General features: G+C 37.2%; 1 protein-coding gene across 8 annotated transcripts in view; it reads left to right on the forward strand.

The window, feature by feature from the left end:
* slmapa (sarcolemma associated protein a) overlaps window positions 1-16901 on the forward strand; it is a 74545-nt gene that overhangs the window by 30666 nt on the left and 26978 nt on the right. For 5 of the 8 annotated variants that reach the window (XM_022682240.2, XM_022682238.2, XM_022682239.2 and 2 more), the window contains 10 exons: window positions 2878-2914; window positions 7401-7463; window positions 7652-7747; window positions 8324-8395; window positions 8489-8629; window positions 9800-9937; window positions 11230-11398; window positions 11753-11803; window positions 14163-14225; window positions 16372-16431. In XM_022682240.2, the coding sequence (XP_022537961.2) occupies window positions 2878-2914; window positions 7401-7463; window positions 7652-7747; window positions 8324-8395; window positions 8489-8629; window positions 9800-9937; window positions 11230-11398; window positions 11753-11803; window positions 14163-14225; window positions 16372-16431 (890 nt within the window). The remainder of the gene's footprint in view (window positions 1-2877; window positions 2915-7400; window positions 7464-7651; window positions 7748-8323; window positions 8396-8488; window positions 8630-9799; window positions 9938-11229; window positions 11399-11752; window positions 11804-14162; window positions 14226-16371; window positions 16432-16901) is intronic. The other 3 variants (XM_022682242.2, XM_022682241.2, XM_022682243.2) reach the window with 2 other exon arrangements.

The following is a 16901-nucleotide window of genomic DNA, read 5'->3' on the forward strand; positions in this document are numbered from 1 at the left end:
AAATTTCCCGAGACACTGATTTTTGGGTTTTAATTGCCTGTAAGCCATAATCATCAACAATAAAAGAAGTAAATGCTTAAAATAGATCACTCTGTGTGTAAAACATCTATATGATATATGAGCATTTTGAACTGAATTACTGAAATAAAGTAACTTTTTGAGATGCACTAGAATTTGTCTAAGGAGCAACTACAACCAGCAAGCCCTTTCATTTCCCGTAGTTGAAAGCACTGAGGTTAATCTAAAGTTTATGGTTGGGATTTATGTACAGCTGAGCTGGTAATTGAGACTTTCTTTAAAAATCTGTTCTGCAGTGTGGAACCATATAATGGAGAAAAGTTGTGGATTGAGTAGCCGGGCGTGCATGCGCTGACATTTGGCCTTGTTTCTACAGTCTTCAGTCACGCTGTTATCACACTGTCCCGATAGCAGAGAGATAAAGTGCTATATTCCATCTCTGCCTGCTGGTCCTTTTGGGGTTCAAAGTCTAGTTCTGGCACAGCTGATATTTTGGGCCTGGAGCCCATATATCTCTATTGGACACAGGAAGCCATGTGACATTGCATTAAGTTTTCTGGTTTCCTTGTCAACACATTCAGATGGAACGGTTCTAGAGTTTACTGATATGGAGATCAGCTGGTTTAGGCATTACTGGTGTTTTTGTGCACTTGAGGCTAATACAGCATAATAGAGTTAATGTTCTGCTAGCAGTGTTCTGATACTGTCCTTGCCGCAGGCCTGCACACTTCAATCATATCGCATTCTTTTTTTCTTTCGTTTGAAGGTAGAAGTGGGTTTAATGGCAGAATTTTTAGTAGTAGTTTCATAGTTTTCTTTTTTTTTCTTCTTCATCCTACATGTTTTATGTATCTTGCTTTTGTTTGGAAATTGCTGCTCTGACTTAGGTTTGAAAGACCAGTTTTATGTTCAATATTTATCAGCAAATAATTTATCAAAAAAGAATTTTATCAGATGTGTAACAGAAGTCAATATGCACTCCATATATCTCCATATATCCAGGATTAAAGTAAAATAAATGATACTATACAGATATAATCTGTCTCTAGTAGGTATATAATGGGAAATGAACAGTGAATTTTTCTTTTGCTGAAAACATCAAAAAAGTAGTACTCTGTGATAATTTGGGATGCATAATATGGCACGATATTTCAGGGTATAATATTGTTCACGATATTCAAATATGTTGGCGATATTATTGCACACGATACAATATGGTACACCCCTAGCTGTAAGCTCAAATTTATTTAACCCCCAGTGCAGTAAAATGTTTTAGCTAGTTTAGTAGTTGTTTTTCATCTTCTACAAAATCGGACCTCCTCTCTAGACTTCTTTGCATCGTGGTGAAGTGCAGTAATTTTTAAGGGGTTGAATAATTGTCAATAATTAATATTGTCAATAAGTTGCATTTGTCTATTATACAAGTCCTTATTTGATATGATTGTGGACAAAATAAAAATCAAATATTAATCTTGCTGTGCTGCAGTGGGGGTTGAATAACTTTGAACACTACTGAACATAAGGTATTTTTTTTCTACGTTGTGCTGTCTGTCTGAGAGCCAGTTTTTTTTAAACTGCAAGACCCGATGCTTGGGAGGTAAACTTAACTGTCAACTTCCCGTGCAGTGATGACCAGTGTAATTGACAGTATGGAGTAGAGTTGAATTAAATCTGTTGGTTTCCTGGCAAGTACCTGGGATTTAGGAGTAAGGTCAGAACTTTCGCAGTGCCATTCCAAAAGCTTAAAGTTGTTAGCCTGCTTTATCCAATCCACAACTACCTAGGATGTGTGTTTTGCGGTCAATGCCTTGTTGGCTCACCCCTTTGTGTCACTTTCATACATGCTTAGTAACCCAGAATGTTTCTGTGCTTAGCCTTATGTGTGCACTGTACCAGTTTAAGAGTGCAAAACAGCCCTAGAGCTTGTTGCTGCTACCACCACCATGTTTAACAGTTGGCACAGTTCAACTGTTTTCAACTTGTGTTCAATTTGTTTTTCTCCAACACCACAGCTTAATATTGTGAAATTAAAAGAAGCAAACTTCAGATAACGTCTTGGGGTTTGTTTTTGGTCTATGTACAGTAAGCCTAGATTTCCAGGTTTCCACTAAGACTAGCCAGACAGTGCTAAACTGAGGAACCCTGAGCTAGCGCTTAGCATGGTTAGCAGATAATGCTAATGCTCCTCCAGCAGTGCTAACCGGGCTTAGTAGCAAGCTACAGTCCGAAATACTCACCTCTCTCTGAATGGCAAAAAAGCTAACTAGCGCTTAACTTGGTTAGCAGATAATGCTAATGCTGCTCCAGCAGTGCTAGCCGCAGTTAGAAGCAGCCTATAGGCTGATAATACTCACCTCTGTACAGCGAAAAAGCTAGTGCTTAGCACGGTTACTGCTCATTACAACCTGGCTGGTAAAATTCTTACGTAAATTTATACGTACTGGCAATTTTTGGGACAATTAAAAGATTTTAAGTGCGCCTTATAATGCAAAATATATGGTAAGCGAACATTAAATTGGAATAAAAGGCAATGTTGACTGCTGATGAGGTGTAAATACATTCAGTGTCACTTCACATCTTAACAGAATCTCTAACTCTCCTCTGGGAATGAGCTTCAGCTCCATGGTTACTCTGCTGCCATTCAAGAGCCTTTATAAGCAGCTGCGTCACTGTTAAACGTTAACTCGGAGCAAAGATGAGCTCGCTTTCATTCCGACTGGCTGCAAACAAACATTTGTGTCGGACTTGGCTGGCTTGCCTGTGAACTCCCATGGATTTGGGCGGTGAATGGTCATGGGGTTATTAGACAGTCTTCGGGTTTGTCCATTAATAGTAGTCTTTTTCTTCTTTTCTCCTCAGTGTTATTCAAGCACCACTACCACTGCCTGTTGATAAGGTAAGTCCTCTATGGGGTCTTCTACTGTGTGTTTAGTGGGGTTTTTGTTGATTGATGTAGCATTTATGGGCTTTTTTCTGTAGTTATTCTATGCTATTTCTCTTTCTTTGGGCTTTAAATGTATACATTTATACTATAAATAGGTCTCCACCCAGTCTTTCTTTTCAAATGGTTCCTTATACAGACATCTGTCTTGCCTCAGTGTGTAGAGGCTGTGGGGCACTTCCTTTTCGTCTAGTGTTTACAGCACTCATATGACATCATCTTCACTTCGCTCTACTGAGTTTGGCCTGGACTGTGGAAAGGATCACTACTCACACTTGTGTTGCCCTGAGGGCCTGTCTTTACTTAGAAGATAGCATCGTTTTCAGCTCATGCATGGATTTGTTTTCATCACAAAGTGTTAGGTTTAGCTTTCACCCACTGCTGAGGTTGCTCCCTAGGCTGAATTCTTGGGATGCGTTCCATCTCTCTTAGAGTAAAGGCTGCTAGGCTAAGCTTTGATTTAATTCAAAGCTCAATGACTTAACTTGAACAGACATTAGGTCACAGGTCTGTTACATCACTGACTGACTGATGTATCCACACGTTGCTTATATATACACATATGTATACACACTCAGACAGACTGACGTTTCATCCTCCTGCAAAAACAAATTTCAGTGAGTTAGCGCTGCATAATGCATATATTATGTTGTATTATACCATGTTACTCTCTGCTATATATTATTATACAGCTCTGGAAAAAAATTAGACCACTAAAAATTATGTTTCTTTGATTTTACCAAATTGAAAACCTCTGGAATATAATCAAGAGGAAGATTGATCACAAGCCATCAAACCACCAAACTGAACTGCTTGAATTTTTGCACCAGGAGTAAAGACATAGAGTTATCCAAAAGCAGTGTGTAAGACTGGTGGAGGAGAACATGATGCCAAGATGCATGAAAACTGTGATTAAAAAACAGGGTTATTCCACCAAATATTGATGGGTCACACTGATTGGTCTACTGATCACTTAGATAGACCAATCAGGAACACTCGGTCTCACTGTAAATGGGGCTTGCTGGAATAGTTTTTGAAACCAGTCAGTCTAAAGTCCAGGTTTCCAGTGTTTCGCACATGATTTGGTGGCATCAGGCAGCCGCTATCTGTAGAAATCCTGAAAGTCACAGAAGAAGTGGGATGTCCGTCTCTCTGTATGTATGTGTGTGTTTTGCAGCTATAACTTCATCAGTCAGCGGTCACTAGGGCACTTTTTATTAATACACCCTGACGTCTAGGGCTAGCTAGAGCATCCTGAGGGTGGTCCAAACTCAAATAAATAATGCAGTTATCTTTGGACAGCGACTTTCCTCTCATACCTTCCTCTGGGGTGAAGCCTCTTCCTGGGCTGCGAGGAATTCGCTCTTGAGATGCACTCAGCACACAGCTGTCTTTCTCTGAAGACCCGAAAGTGCTCTGTACTTGCTTAGAACACTTAATCACATTACAGAGCAAACTGAAATCTAATTAAACCTCTTTCTTCCCTGCCCTTCAGCCTCCCCTCTCCACACTGACACTCTTTTGTGCTCAGAACTGGACATATGACTCGTCACCTTAATGTTGATTTGATCCCTCAAGCTACTAAAATGATTTGAGTGGAGCCATGGGTCAGTGATGTGTCATTGGCTGGGTTTTGTCCACTGTTGTTTACTGTGAAGAGGTTTAGCATTGCCAAAGGAAGCGCCCACTCTATTTGGTTTAGACACTATACGCCCGTTGTTACAGAATTTACACAAGAATAATTTTGTAGCTGCTAATCGGTTGTTAAAGAATAAACACATTTAAGATCTGATATGCTGATCAGCCAAAACATTAGCACCACCAACAATGGTAAAGTGAAACATTGATTATGTTCTTCTACAGTGGCATTTGACAAAGGGTGGGCTCTTGATATTAGGCAGCAACTGAACAGTCAGGGTTTGATGTTGATTTATTGGAACTAAGATAGAGGACAAGAAAAGTAAAATTATCGCTAACTATTCTGAAAAATAATAGTCAGGTTGGTCGGCTATCAAAAAAAAAAAAAAAAAAAAACATTAGTTACAGTTGGCCTAATTAGAAGCAGGAATAATTGACAACTTTGGCAACCCTTGATATTGCCTGCTGCGCTCACTTGCCTGTAAATAAGCGGTGTCTTTCTTTTTAGCCACTCTTTTAGTGTGTGTACACACAAGGGGTGGGCGATATTGCCCTAAAATTATATCATTATATTTTATGGTATTTTCACGATAAAATATATTTTACGAATACAATAGTGCAACAAAATGAAAAATAAATTTTATTATTAAATACAATATGATTTAAATGTAACAGATTTGTAACAGAAGTCAATGATCTAGAACATAATGATACTAATAATAATGCACTCCAAATATATCTCCATATATCAAGGATTAAAGTGAAATAAATGATACTGGACAGATATAATCTGTCTCTAGTAGATATATAATGGGAAATGAGAACAGTGTGAATTTTTCTTTCTTTTGCTAAAAACAGCAAAAAAAAAAAATAGTACCCTCATGTGATAATTAGGAGTGGGTGATATGGAACGATATTTCATGATGTAATATCGTTCACAATATTAAAAACTGTTGGCGAATATTATTGTGTACGATAGGATATGGCACTCCCCTATTACACACATACACGTAGCGTTAGAAAGAAAGGTAGTCACACAGCTCTCTCACTCTGGATTTAAATGTAGTTTCCAGATTAATATGAAAACATTAATTGAAAGTGTGTCGTTTTTTTATTGGATGTCAATAACATGATGCTTTTAATGTTTTTAAGTCTTACATTTAATGCTTAATTGATTACTCATACCCCTACTGTAATAATTGTATTTGTACTTAAACCAGCAGTCAAGCACAATATAATCATGGTCTTCTCTATACAAACCAGGACCTTGTACTATTACTTAACAGCGCTTCCATTTAAACAGTCACTGTGCTTCTGTACAGTCTGTTAACTGGCTTCCCCCTCAGACCTCAGCAATGTAGGCCTGTCAGACTGGTGGCCCTTTACAGACCCCTGTGACCTTACGTGTGACCCCTTACATATCTGACTGCAGCATCTGACACTGTCCGTTTGAATTGACCTTTTCCTGTCTGCTGATGTTCCTGCAGATTCACTGAATTCTTCATTGTGTCAGCGTGGCATTTCCACCATTTAATATCCCACTGTTACGTTACGTATCTCTGCACCTTATCCTCACTAAAACATTTCATTGTACCGTATCGGTACTGTACTGTCCTGTCTGTCCTATCGTTACACCTTGCACTTTGTTTGTGCTTCTGGAGGAACGTAATTTCGGTACACTTTGTACCTGTACTCTGATGTAATGACAATAAAAGCCTTATAAAAGACTTGACGACTTGAAATGTCAAGCTAAATGGTTGTAAAGCAGAGTTTAGACGTACCATGTACTGGGTTGCCTGGTATCTCCGTTACTCCTAGGGAATTATTTGTAGTATATATAAATGCATTTACATGCGAAAGAGCCCGGGTTTAGCATTATTCCATTTAGATACAGATTAAAAAATACAATAGAAATAATAAAATAAATTAGTATAAGTATAAAAGTAGTGTCTTTTTTTTTTTTTTTAGTGTGTGTGTAATGGAGGTAGTGCAGTTAACACATATAAAGCAGGAACAAAAACTGCATTTATGACCTATGTTTAGAACTAGACTGTTGAAAAAATAGAAACTAAATGTTGGTTTAGAGATCAAAAGCTGTGTTGTGTACCTGTACTCAGATGTAATGACAATAAAAGCCTTATAAAAGACTTGACGACTTGAAATATAAAGCTAAATGGTTGTAAAGCAGAGTTTAGACGTACCATGTACTGGGTTGCCTGGTATCTCCGTTACTCCTAGGGAATTATTTGTAGTACATATAAATGCATTTACATGCAAAAGAGCTCGGGTTTAGCATTATTCCATTTAGATAGTAGATACTGTATCGATCCCAGAGGGAAATTCTGGACATCCAGTAGCAGCAGGTATACATAATACAAAAAAAGTAAAAAAAATTAAAAAAAAAAGAATAAGATAACATGATACAGATAAAAAAAAATACAATAAAAATAATAAAATAAACCAGTATAAGTATAAAAGTAGTGTCTTTTTTTGTGTGTAATGGAGGTAGTGCAGTTAACACAGTAAAACAACAATGAACACCAGTTGAGAAGACAAATTATGTCAACCATACAGACTGTACAAGTATGCAGTTATATAATAATTTAGCAGTGCCGTTTTTAACAATGCAAACAGTGTACAATAAATTAACTGTTTAGTGCAGAATGTTGTAAAGCTTTGTTAAATGTGAAGGCTTTGAAAGCTTGCTTGCATGTTCAAATCTATTTTTTCAAATCTGTTTTACCTGTCTGTTGTTAGTGGGATTCCTCTAAATTTAAGCCAATTTCCCTCTTCTACCTTCCAGGTTGCTGCAAATACGCCCAGTATGTACTCTCAGGAACTGTTCCAGCTCTCCCAGTACCTGCAGGTATGATGCAGCACTGACCTCTACTGGCCGTTACAGCATTATTAATCTTTATAACACGATAGCACAAAGTGACCAGAGTCTGTATCTTTACTTCTAGTATCAGTCAGACATACACAAGATAAGAAATTCAATTAAATGCTCCTTTAATTGATTTTTTAACAGTTTTTCTCTGTTTCTACTCATTTCAGGAGGCCTTACATAGGGAGCAGATGCTGGAGCAGAAGTTGGCCACGCTGCAGAGGCTGCTGGCCAGCACACAGGAGGCCTCAGAAAGCAGCTGGCAGGTATGCGTCTGACCTTGGATTTGTATTGTTTTTCGTTATCATGTACATTTGTTCTTTATACAGTAATTGAAGGATCTTCCTACCAATAGGTTTCTTTGTGTGGACTGTTCTTTTGGTTACCTTGCTCTTAACGTGACCTTTTCTTCAATGTTTCTTGATTTGAAAATTCTATTACTCAGATTAGATTTAATATGCAACAGGATGGTTTGGTCTTCCAAAACAGGTCATATTTTGTTTGCTTCAACATCTTTAGTTAGCAGAGATGCAAAGTAGCACTGGGGCTTATTCGTCATTAATTTCTGAAGGATTTCCATTAAATTGGAAACAAATAAAGGATCATTGGCTCGAATCCCAGCCACGCTGTGTTCTAGGGCTACACGATATTGGAAAAAAAATTACGTGTAAATGTTCTTTTTTCAACAATATATATCGCAATACTAAACAAAGCAGTGTCCATGATGTCACCAGCCCCGCCCCCACCCGCACGCTGTCTTGCGTCCATTTTTTTTAATGTATAAACGCCGTTTTCCAGTGGCATTCGCTAATAACATTGTCTGTATCTCTTGATTGCTGCAGGCTTTAATCGATGAAGATCGGTTACTCTCCAGACTGGAAGTGATGGGGAATCAGCTGCAGGCATATTCAAAAGTAAGACCGTGTCTTGAGATAAAAGTCAGTGTAACTCAAATGTTTAAACTGAACTGTAATTTTCATTTTTTCTATGTTTAATAATTCCCCCAGAACCAAACAGAAGATGGCATCCGAAAGGAGCTAGTAGCCTTAACAGAAGACAAACTCAATTACGAGACTACAGCCAAAGAGTCCCTGAGGCGGGTACTTCAGGAGAAAATTGAAGTGGTCAGGAAGCTGTCAGAAGTGGAGGTACGCTAGATCTCCTCTTGGCCACTGCTTTGGATTTGCTTCATGTCTAGAAATGGCAATTTCACGATTTTGAGTCAAATGTCATTCTGTCAGATAGGCCAATAATTAATGAATATCATGAAATATGTGGCGTATTTTGAATTGCCCATGGTTAGCTGTAACGGAATTCTCTGATTGGCTGTTCAGCCTGTCATATCATTACATGATGATGCAAATAACTGCAAAGAAAGAGAATAGCACCTTGCAGCTCGTAGGTCAAGAGCTTTTTAAGTCATCAGGGTTTTCTGTTCTTTAAAATGTGGTCTACTGCCACCTTCTGCTGTGGAGGGAATTTGTTCACACATGTGCTTGGGAACTGTTTAAAAGCCTGGTGTGTCTGAGCCCTTATTTAACTTAAAAATGCACATTACTTATCCACTAGTGCTCGACGGTATCACCAAAAATGTGGCTTTGATTACTATAGGGTTTACTTTGTCGCAATAATTTAAACAATCTATGAATAACTCATAAACAGGATGCACATACACAGGGGAAAAAAAAACTATTATGCAAACTGCGATGTTTTAAAAATACAAGTTAGAGATACCCCAACAACTTTAACACAGTTTCTTTTTTAAAACAAAATGTTCTATAATATATTATATTGTGTTCTTAGATCATTCTATAAATTGATGTAAACTACTCAATGTTTAAGTGTTCAAAGACTTATTGCTCAAATGTTCTTTTGCACAAATAAGGCAGTATTAAAATGATCTGTCACAACCCTCTTGGTTCTCCACTTAAGAAATAAAACATTACAAATTTTAATGTACATGCTGCATAAAATGTTATCCTTCATGACACTAATACATTCAAAAGGGCTTTTGTGCCATCAGTGTACACACTTACTCCACAGAGATGAGCTTATTACAGTACCATTGCCTCAGCCCAGAGACCATGTTTTAAATAAGCATTTAATAAGTTAAAAGGGGAGTTAAAAGCAGCTTTTACACAAACATACTAGACCCGCGGGGAAAGCGCACCTGTTTCCGGACAATTTAACCTTCATACCACCATGCATTACTACTCACCCACTGCAAAACAAATAGTTAAAGTAGCCAAAGTTCTGATCTGTTGCTGTTGTACGGTTCTGTTTGTTCCTGCTGAACGGTGATTCACTGTGTTTTGCAGAGGAGTCTCAGTAACACGGAGGACGAGTGTACTCATCTGAAGGAGATGAACGACCGCACCCAGGAGGAGCTGAGTGAGCTAGCTAATAAGTACAATGGAGCTGTGAACGAGATCAAGGATCTTACTGACAAGATCAAGGCAAGAGTCCTGGCAGTGTTATCAATCAGTACAATTACAGTTTCACTTAGTAATGGCTGGCTTAGGTACATAATTGCCGTTATACAAAAACAATGTTCTCGATTAATTGAATATGGTTAAGATTTTGCTAATAATTCTTTTACTGTATTTACCAGCCTGTATCTTTTGTCCATCCATCAATTTTCCGTCCATCCGTTCCCAACTATCCATTTATCCTAATATATATATATATATAGCCTTATTTATCTATCTTTGCCCATCTACCCATCTAATAATCTAACCCCATCTACCCATTCTTCTATTGAATATACCCATACCTGTACCCATCTACTTGTCTTTCCATTGTCTATCTATCTATTTCCATATACCCACTTATCTGACCTTTTTTCGCACTATAAGGCACACATAAAATTCTTTAATTTTCCCAAAAATCGTCATTGTGTCTTATAATCCGGTGCGTCTTTATGTATGAATTCTACCAGTAAGGTTGTAAGAAGCAATAAAGACACTAAAGTACAGCTTTCTACAGGAGTTTCAGTTATAATACTTGAGCAGTATTAGCATTGGCTGCTAACCACGTTAGGCGCTAGCTCTTTTGCCGTTTAGATTTGAGTATATCGGCCTGTAGCCTGCTGCTAACCCTGGGTAGCACTGCTGGAGCAGCATTAGCATAAGCCACTAACCGTGCCAAGCGCTAGCTCTTTCGCCTTAGTGGAAATTTGGAAATCTAAGCTTACTGTAAATAAACGGAAGTGCTTTAACATCTAGTGCTTGTTTGACTTTATAAGAAAATGTTTATTTTAAGAGGTATAGTTTTGTTTACTTAGCTTAGCTTTACAGGCCTTGCCACCCAGCATTAAGACCTGCTGAATTAGAAGAGAAACATGGCGACATTCCTGTTCCTTACTAGTGTCACATAATGCACCTTATAATGCAAAAAGTATGGTATATAATTTGGATATCTAGCCCCATCCATTTATCTAACCCCTCCTTCAGTCTGTTATGTCTATCTCCCTTCTAAACCACTATAATCTACTCATCTATCTATTGAGCTATTTTAAGCTCTATCCACCATCATTTACTATTATTCAACCATCTACTTCCATCAACCCATCTAGTCCTGTCTAGCCTCAAAATAACCAGATTTGTCAGAGTAACCAGAAAATGTTCGTTTATGATGTGATAAATATTGAATAGTGTTAGTATTTCCTGGTTTGAAGAACAGCGTATGATTTCCAGTATTGTTCTTTTTTCGCCCCAGAGATCTAAGTTCATTCTTTTTTTTTGTCCAGCTGGCTGAAGGCAGACAGGAGGAACTCACTCAAAAAGGCCAGAATGAGAAGAAGGAGCTGCAACTCCGAATTGAAGAGATGGAGGAGAAGGAACAAGCACTTCAAGCCCGCATCGAGGCACTACAGGCAGACAACGACTTCACCAACGAGAGGCTCACTGCTCTTCAAGGTGTGTTCACGTGTAATGTACATGCACACTCACACAGGTGCTTTAATTAGTTCTTATAATGTTTAAACACCTGGAAGGATGAGCTACTCAGCTGTCCTCCCCACTGTACATGTGTTTATGTGGAGTTTAACAGTGCATGGGGTTATTCTGCACACTGAAAGGTTTTGTCAATGGAGGAGAGAAACGGAATACCTTTTATGTATATATATATATATATATATATATATATATATATATAAAGCTAGAAATGCATGGCTCTTTTTTTCAGACCTCTTTCTTTCTTTTATTTAATTATTTAATTTTTACTTCTTTATATTTTGGGTCATTCCACATCTTCTCATTGTCGTTTTTCAGTCCGGTTAGAGCAACTTCAGGAGAAAAGCATAAAGGAAAACAACAGTTTAGGTGAGTTTGGATTTGCTCATGGCAATGGTTAGTGTTGTCTGCTAACCTCGCATCACCTCTCCTACTAATTTTGGCATGAGAGCTTACCTCCTGTTGCCTGTTTTTTTTCTTTTTCTTTGTTTGTCCGACTTCATTCTTTGCTTCTGCTCTGATGTGTTTTTGTTCTGTTTGGGAGAAAGCTGCTGTTCGTTTTATGCACGCATGTTTGAGCCCACTCACTTTCTCAGGACGAGTGTTTTAAGATTCATTTTTGTTTTTTCCTTACTTACTTACTTTCTGGATAGAATGATGAAAGCTGCAAGGAAACTGTAAGAATAGAATAATTGTTGAAAGTTATTAAGCTGCAATTGAGCGAGGTTTTCTCATCATGGTTTGGTCGGAGGTCAAATTAATGATTTGACATGTTTTTGGAACTCCCACAGTTGGATGCATCATTCTGTAGTTATTGCTTCATTTGTAATTTCGTAATTTCTTCATTTTCTTGCATGTGCTAAACCACAGATCATCAGATGGTTAGAAGTGAGAAACTTTTATTACCTTTCCATTAGAATACAGTGGAGGTCTTTTACTCTTATATTTTGTTTACTTAATCTTTAGGATAAAGGTAAACTTAGTGCACAAGTGTCTAAACTTGAATTTTGTGTCTTGCAACTGGTAAAGAGCCCCCTTAATATAGTTTAACAGAATATCTTAGGGTTGCTCAGTCATAGAGTTGACTTGATTTGTTTAATCAGGTGTGTTAAGAGCAGGAAAAAAGCTATAAATATGCATGGCATGAGGGCCTGAAGACCCACGTTGAAAAACACTGCTCTGCTCAGCTCTCCTTTCTGATGCCTCAGCCATTGTAATTTTATTTAACATCGTGGGAAGTGAATCTGAGAATCTGTGGATGTGTATTAATTCTCAAAAATCATTCATACAGGTCTGTCTTCTAAAAGTGTGTCGCTTGATTCAGGCAGAATTCAATATAGTCCACATACTGTATTAGAGAGGCTTCTTAGAGTGAGTCGAGGGTATCATGAGCCTTAGTGGTGTGATGGGATAAACAGCGCAAACACATAAAATTTCAGTTCTTGTATTTCTGCTTTTTATTACCCAGCAAAACAGTAAGTTCATGCCATGCTTGACTTGCGGTGCTGTTATTGTCCCAAAGCACTCCACAGTGCTTAAGCTTTAAGTGCTTGCGTATACCAGTTGTAACTGCAGCTCACTGTACGGAGAAATCCATGCTGCATCCCTAACTACACCCTTCTAAATATTTATAACACCTTCTAAATATTGGACACACCTTAAATTCAGTGTTTTTCATCCACTGAAGTCATCCAAACTGTGTAGAAAAACATGGAATTATTTAGTGAACTAAAAAGGGTTAAACAAACCAAGATGTTTTATATTTTAGATTCTTCAAAGTAGCAACACTTGCTTAGATAACAGCTTTGCACATCTTGGCTGGATTTTCAGGTAGACTCCAGCTAAATATCCAAAATAACTTTCAGTTAACAGCTGTGCTGAACTCATCAAGAGTTAATAACTTGAATTTCTTGCCTCTTAATTTGTAGAGTGGGTATACAGTGAATAGCTCTATTTGAGTAATGTTCTAATCCAGATTATGAGAAGCAAGAACTACTCAACTAAATAAAGAAAAAAAATACGTTAAGAAATGAAGGTCAGTCAAAATGTATTCTTAAGTAGTGCATTTGCAAAGACCATCAAAAACGCTATGGTTAAACCAGCTCTCATCAGGACCTACTCAGGAAACGAAGACCAAGATGTTTCCGAATGGTGACTGGTATTTATATATATTTGTTATATAAGCAAAAATTACCTAAGTAGTCGCACTTCCTGTGCTGTACAATATAACAGTCAGTTGATCAGTGCTACATAATAGTAGTGTCTTTTCTTATCTCTCAACTACATTTATTTTTTGAAAATGACCGATTAAACAGGTTAAAAATCTGTTTTATTGTCTGATTTTATTCATGCATGGGGTTAAAGTGTCCAGACTTGATGGCGACTAGTTTTTTTTTATATTCTAGTACTTGATCAGGTGAGGAAAATTATAGATTTATGAGAGAATATAAAGAACTGTTGTTTGACTCCAGGTTTTGACTCAGAGTTTTGAGTTAGGTTCCCTGGTCCATGTGTAGCTTCCTGTGTGTCCTTGTCCAGCATTCTGCATCTCTGTCTGGTTGCGTCTCATGTCGTCATATCCTGTTAGAACTGGCTCTTTTATTCAGAATGCCACCATTTTGTCCCTTGAGTTAAAGTGGGGGGAGTTTTTATTTTTGTCCTTTTTTTTTTTTATATATATTTAAAGCGAATGTTATTATTTAATGGCGGGTTTTTCTTTCTTTGTTAGACCACTTTCTTTTAAAGAGTGGAGGGGACTGCACTTTAATCCAACAGTTCATTGAGTGCCAGCGTGAGTACACAGCATTCCTTCCACTGCCTTCTACAGCTGCACTTATGAGTCTTATTAATAATGGGTTACAGACCCGCTAGGGAGTGATTGTTTTTACTCGAGAAGGAAGGTTATGACGTATGTCTCAGAGCCAGGCATTCTCCGCTGTGTTTTCAGGACTAAGCCCAAAACTAATGTTAATAAGTCAGGCTTTAAGTATGTTGTCTGAGTGGTCTGTTGTGAGTGTTGCAGTTTTGTCTTTAGTTAGCTTTGCATTGCTAATTGGCATAACCTGTCTGATCTGTGAGGCTTGTTTGTCTTGATTCAGTAGCAGAAATTAATGTTATGCTTATATGTGCAGTATAATCTTTGTTAAACATTGATATTGGACAAAAATGCTAAATAACCACAGTATGTTCTCAAAAAACGTGAGTTTTTCTCAATAACTAGTTTTAGCTGTAGTACATCATGCTATTCCATAAGCAATTTAGTTTCTTAGACAGATTAACCAAGTCTAAGCATTCTAAGCATTGTGTGCTAAATTGGATTCAGAAAGATGTAGTCCTTTCTAAAATATAATTGAATGTAAACTGAGTCTATGTAGTAAAGAGCGATAACGCTAGGGGCAGCCAGACATAGATTTAGCCTAGTCGTGGACTACATAGAATTTTCAATGGAGGTATTCTGTTAAAAGAAAATATCTTGTCTACAACTGTGCCTAATCCCAGTGCGGTTAATCGACTCTAGATGTATTACTGTATTACTGGGGCTGTAATGGAATGCTGGTCATCAAATATGGTGTTTTTGTGCTATTATCATGCTAACGTTGGGTGACACCACTACCATAGAGTTAAACCACTTATTTTATTTCAAATTACAGCTGTTTAATATAAATAGGCTTATAAATGACTCTCTCTCTCTCTCTCTCTCTCTCTTTAATTACTTTATTTAGAGTAGTGGGTAAGAAATGGCTGTGTTTAGACATTTCTATCCTTTTTTATTTCCTCCGTTTTGGATTTTCACAGCCTGTGCCTCCAGAGCAGGAGCACAATTAGTGGAGAGCACACTATAGGAAGGGGTTTACACCTAAAATGTTTGTTATATAGTGTAAAAAAAAAAAAAAAAAAAAAAAAAAACATTTGCAGAGTTCAGCCTTAAGCCTTAAGAGCTCAGCCTTTAAGTGCCTACGGCAATTAAAAAGGGGTCGTACATATCGGTAAGCTTGTGAAATTCATTGAATGATGTACGTATGTTTGTCAGTGTTTTATTTTAATGTTGTTTAATGTTCAAAATAGAGTTTTTATTAGTTTCATTGGCACTACACACACTAAAACCCTATTTTAAACTATATTAGCATGTTTACAACAGGCCTGACACAATTGTATAATCTGTGGGTTCATGCCTATTGTGTTTCCTGCATGTTTTGTTTTTGAGAATCACAGTTGTGTTTCATAAAGAAAGAAAATGTGTAATGACTTTCCCTGACTATTATTCAAAATGTACGTTAAAGGGTAAAAGTGTATTGTTGTGTTATTATATTATTAATATATGTTAGTGGCATAGATGGTTTTAAAATTACTATATATTTTATCTTTACTTATTTCTAAGATATAACTGTCAAACAAAAAAAAGGTCTAGATTACAAACTCTATTATGAATTATGCTGTGACTCACTTTAATAAAAGTCTAAGATCTGCAGTTTAGTATTTTAATTTCTGAAAAAAAAAAAAAAACTAAATTTATTATAATGCAGTCCCTCAGGTTCTCATTCCCTCAGCACTGTTATAATTCATCTTTGTCCTTTATACACGGACTGGTGGATAAACTGGTCTACAGCGCTTGCATGCTATCTATAATCATCTCACTTCCCTTCACTGACTCTTGGTTTTCCTCCTCTGTGGGATTCCTTCCTCTTACCTGCATGCCTTCAAAGAGTCTGAGCTTTTTACTACAAGTGAATTACTTTAAATGCATTGCCATGTTTTTGAATGGAAAGCACTACTGCGCAGTTCTGTTGATATTATGACATTTATGTTTATATATTAATTTTGTAATTGAACTGCTGGAGCTGTGTGAAAATGCTTAGAATCTTAAAATATGAACAGTTAGCTGGAGTCATCGCTGACTGTTAAGCATGTTCTCATCAGCTCTTTTCTTCTCTGAATAGCCGTGAAGCAGCTGAAAGGAGCTGTGGATGCATCCATTCACAAGCTGTCCAACTTTGACGGTAAGAGCATGGTGGTTTTTTACACTCTGACTAAATGTGAGTTTTTATTGATTTTAGGGGAGTGAGGGCGAAATCTAAGGGCAATAATCAAATGCTTACAGTATATTTTAGTTAATACATAAACTTTTCTGTAATTTCCCTGTTATAAACAATGTAAAAAGGCAAGTTACAATAATTTTTTACAAGTTAGTTTTATAGTTTCTGTGCTGTTCTGAAATTAATCAAATATGGCTGCATCATCGGCAGTACAGCAACACCCTCTAGTGTGTATTATTGAACATTACATTCATGTATTGTATGAATCAGTTTAGTCTATTTGTTTCTTTAATTTTGTGCTTAATGTATGTTTGGTTGCTTACTGTTAATTGTTTTTGTATTTAGAAAGCAAGGCATTTTCACAAGGGAATAAAGTGACACAAAGCCGTAAAGAATAGCTGTTTATTGGCAGGTAATTCAGAAGACAGTTTTAA

The sequence above is a fragment of the Astyanax mexicanus genome, chromosome 24 (assembly GCF_023375975.1).
Source record: "Astyanax mexicanus isolate ESR-SI-001 chromosome 24, AstMex3_surface, whole genome shotgun sequence".
In the NCBI taxonomy this organism is placed as follows: domain Eukaryota; kingdom Metazoa; phylum Chordata; class Actinopteri; order Characiformes; family Acestrorhamphidae; genus Astyanax; species Astyanax mexicanus.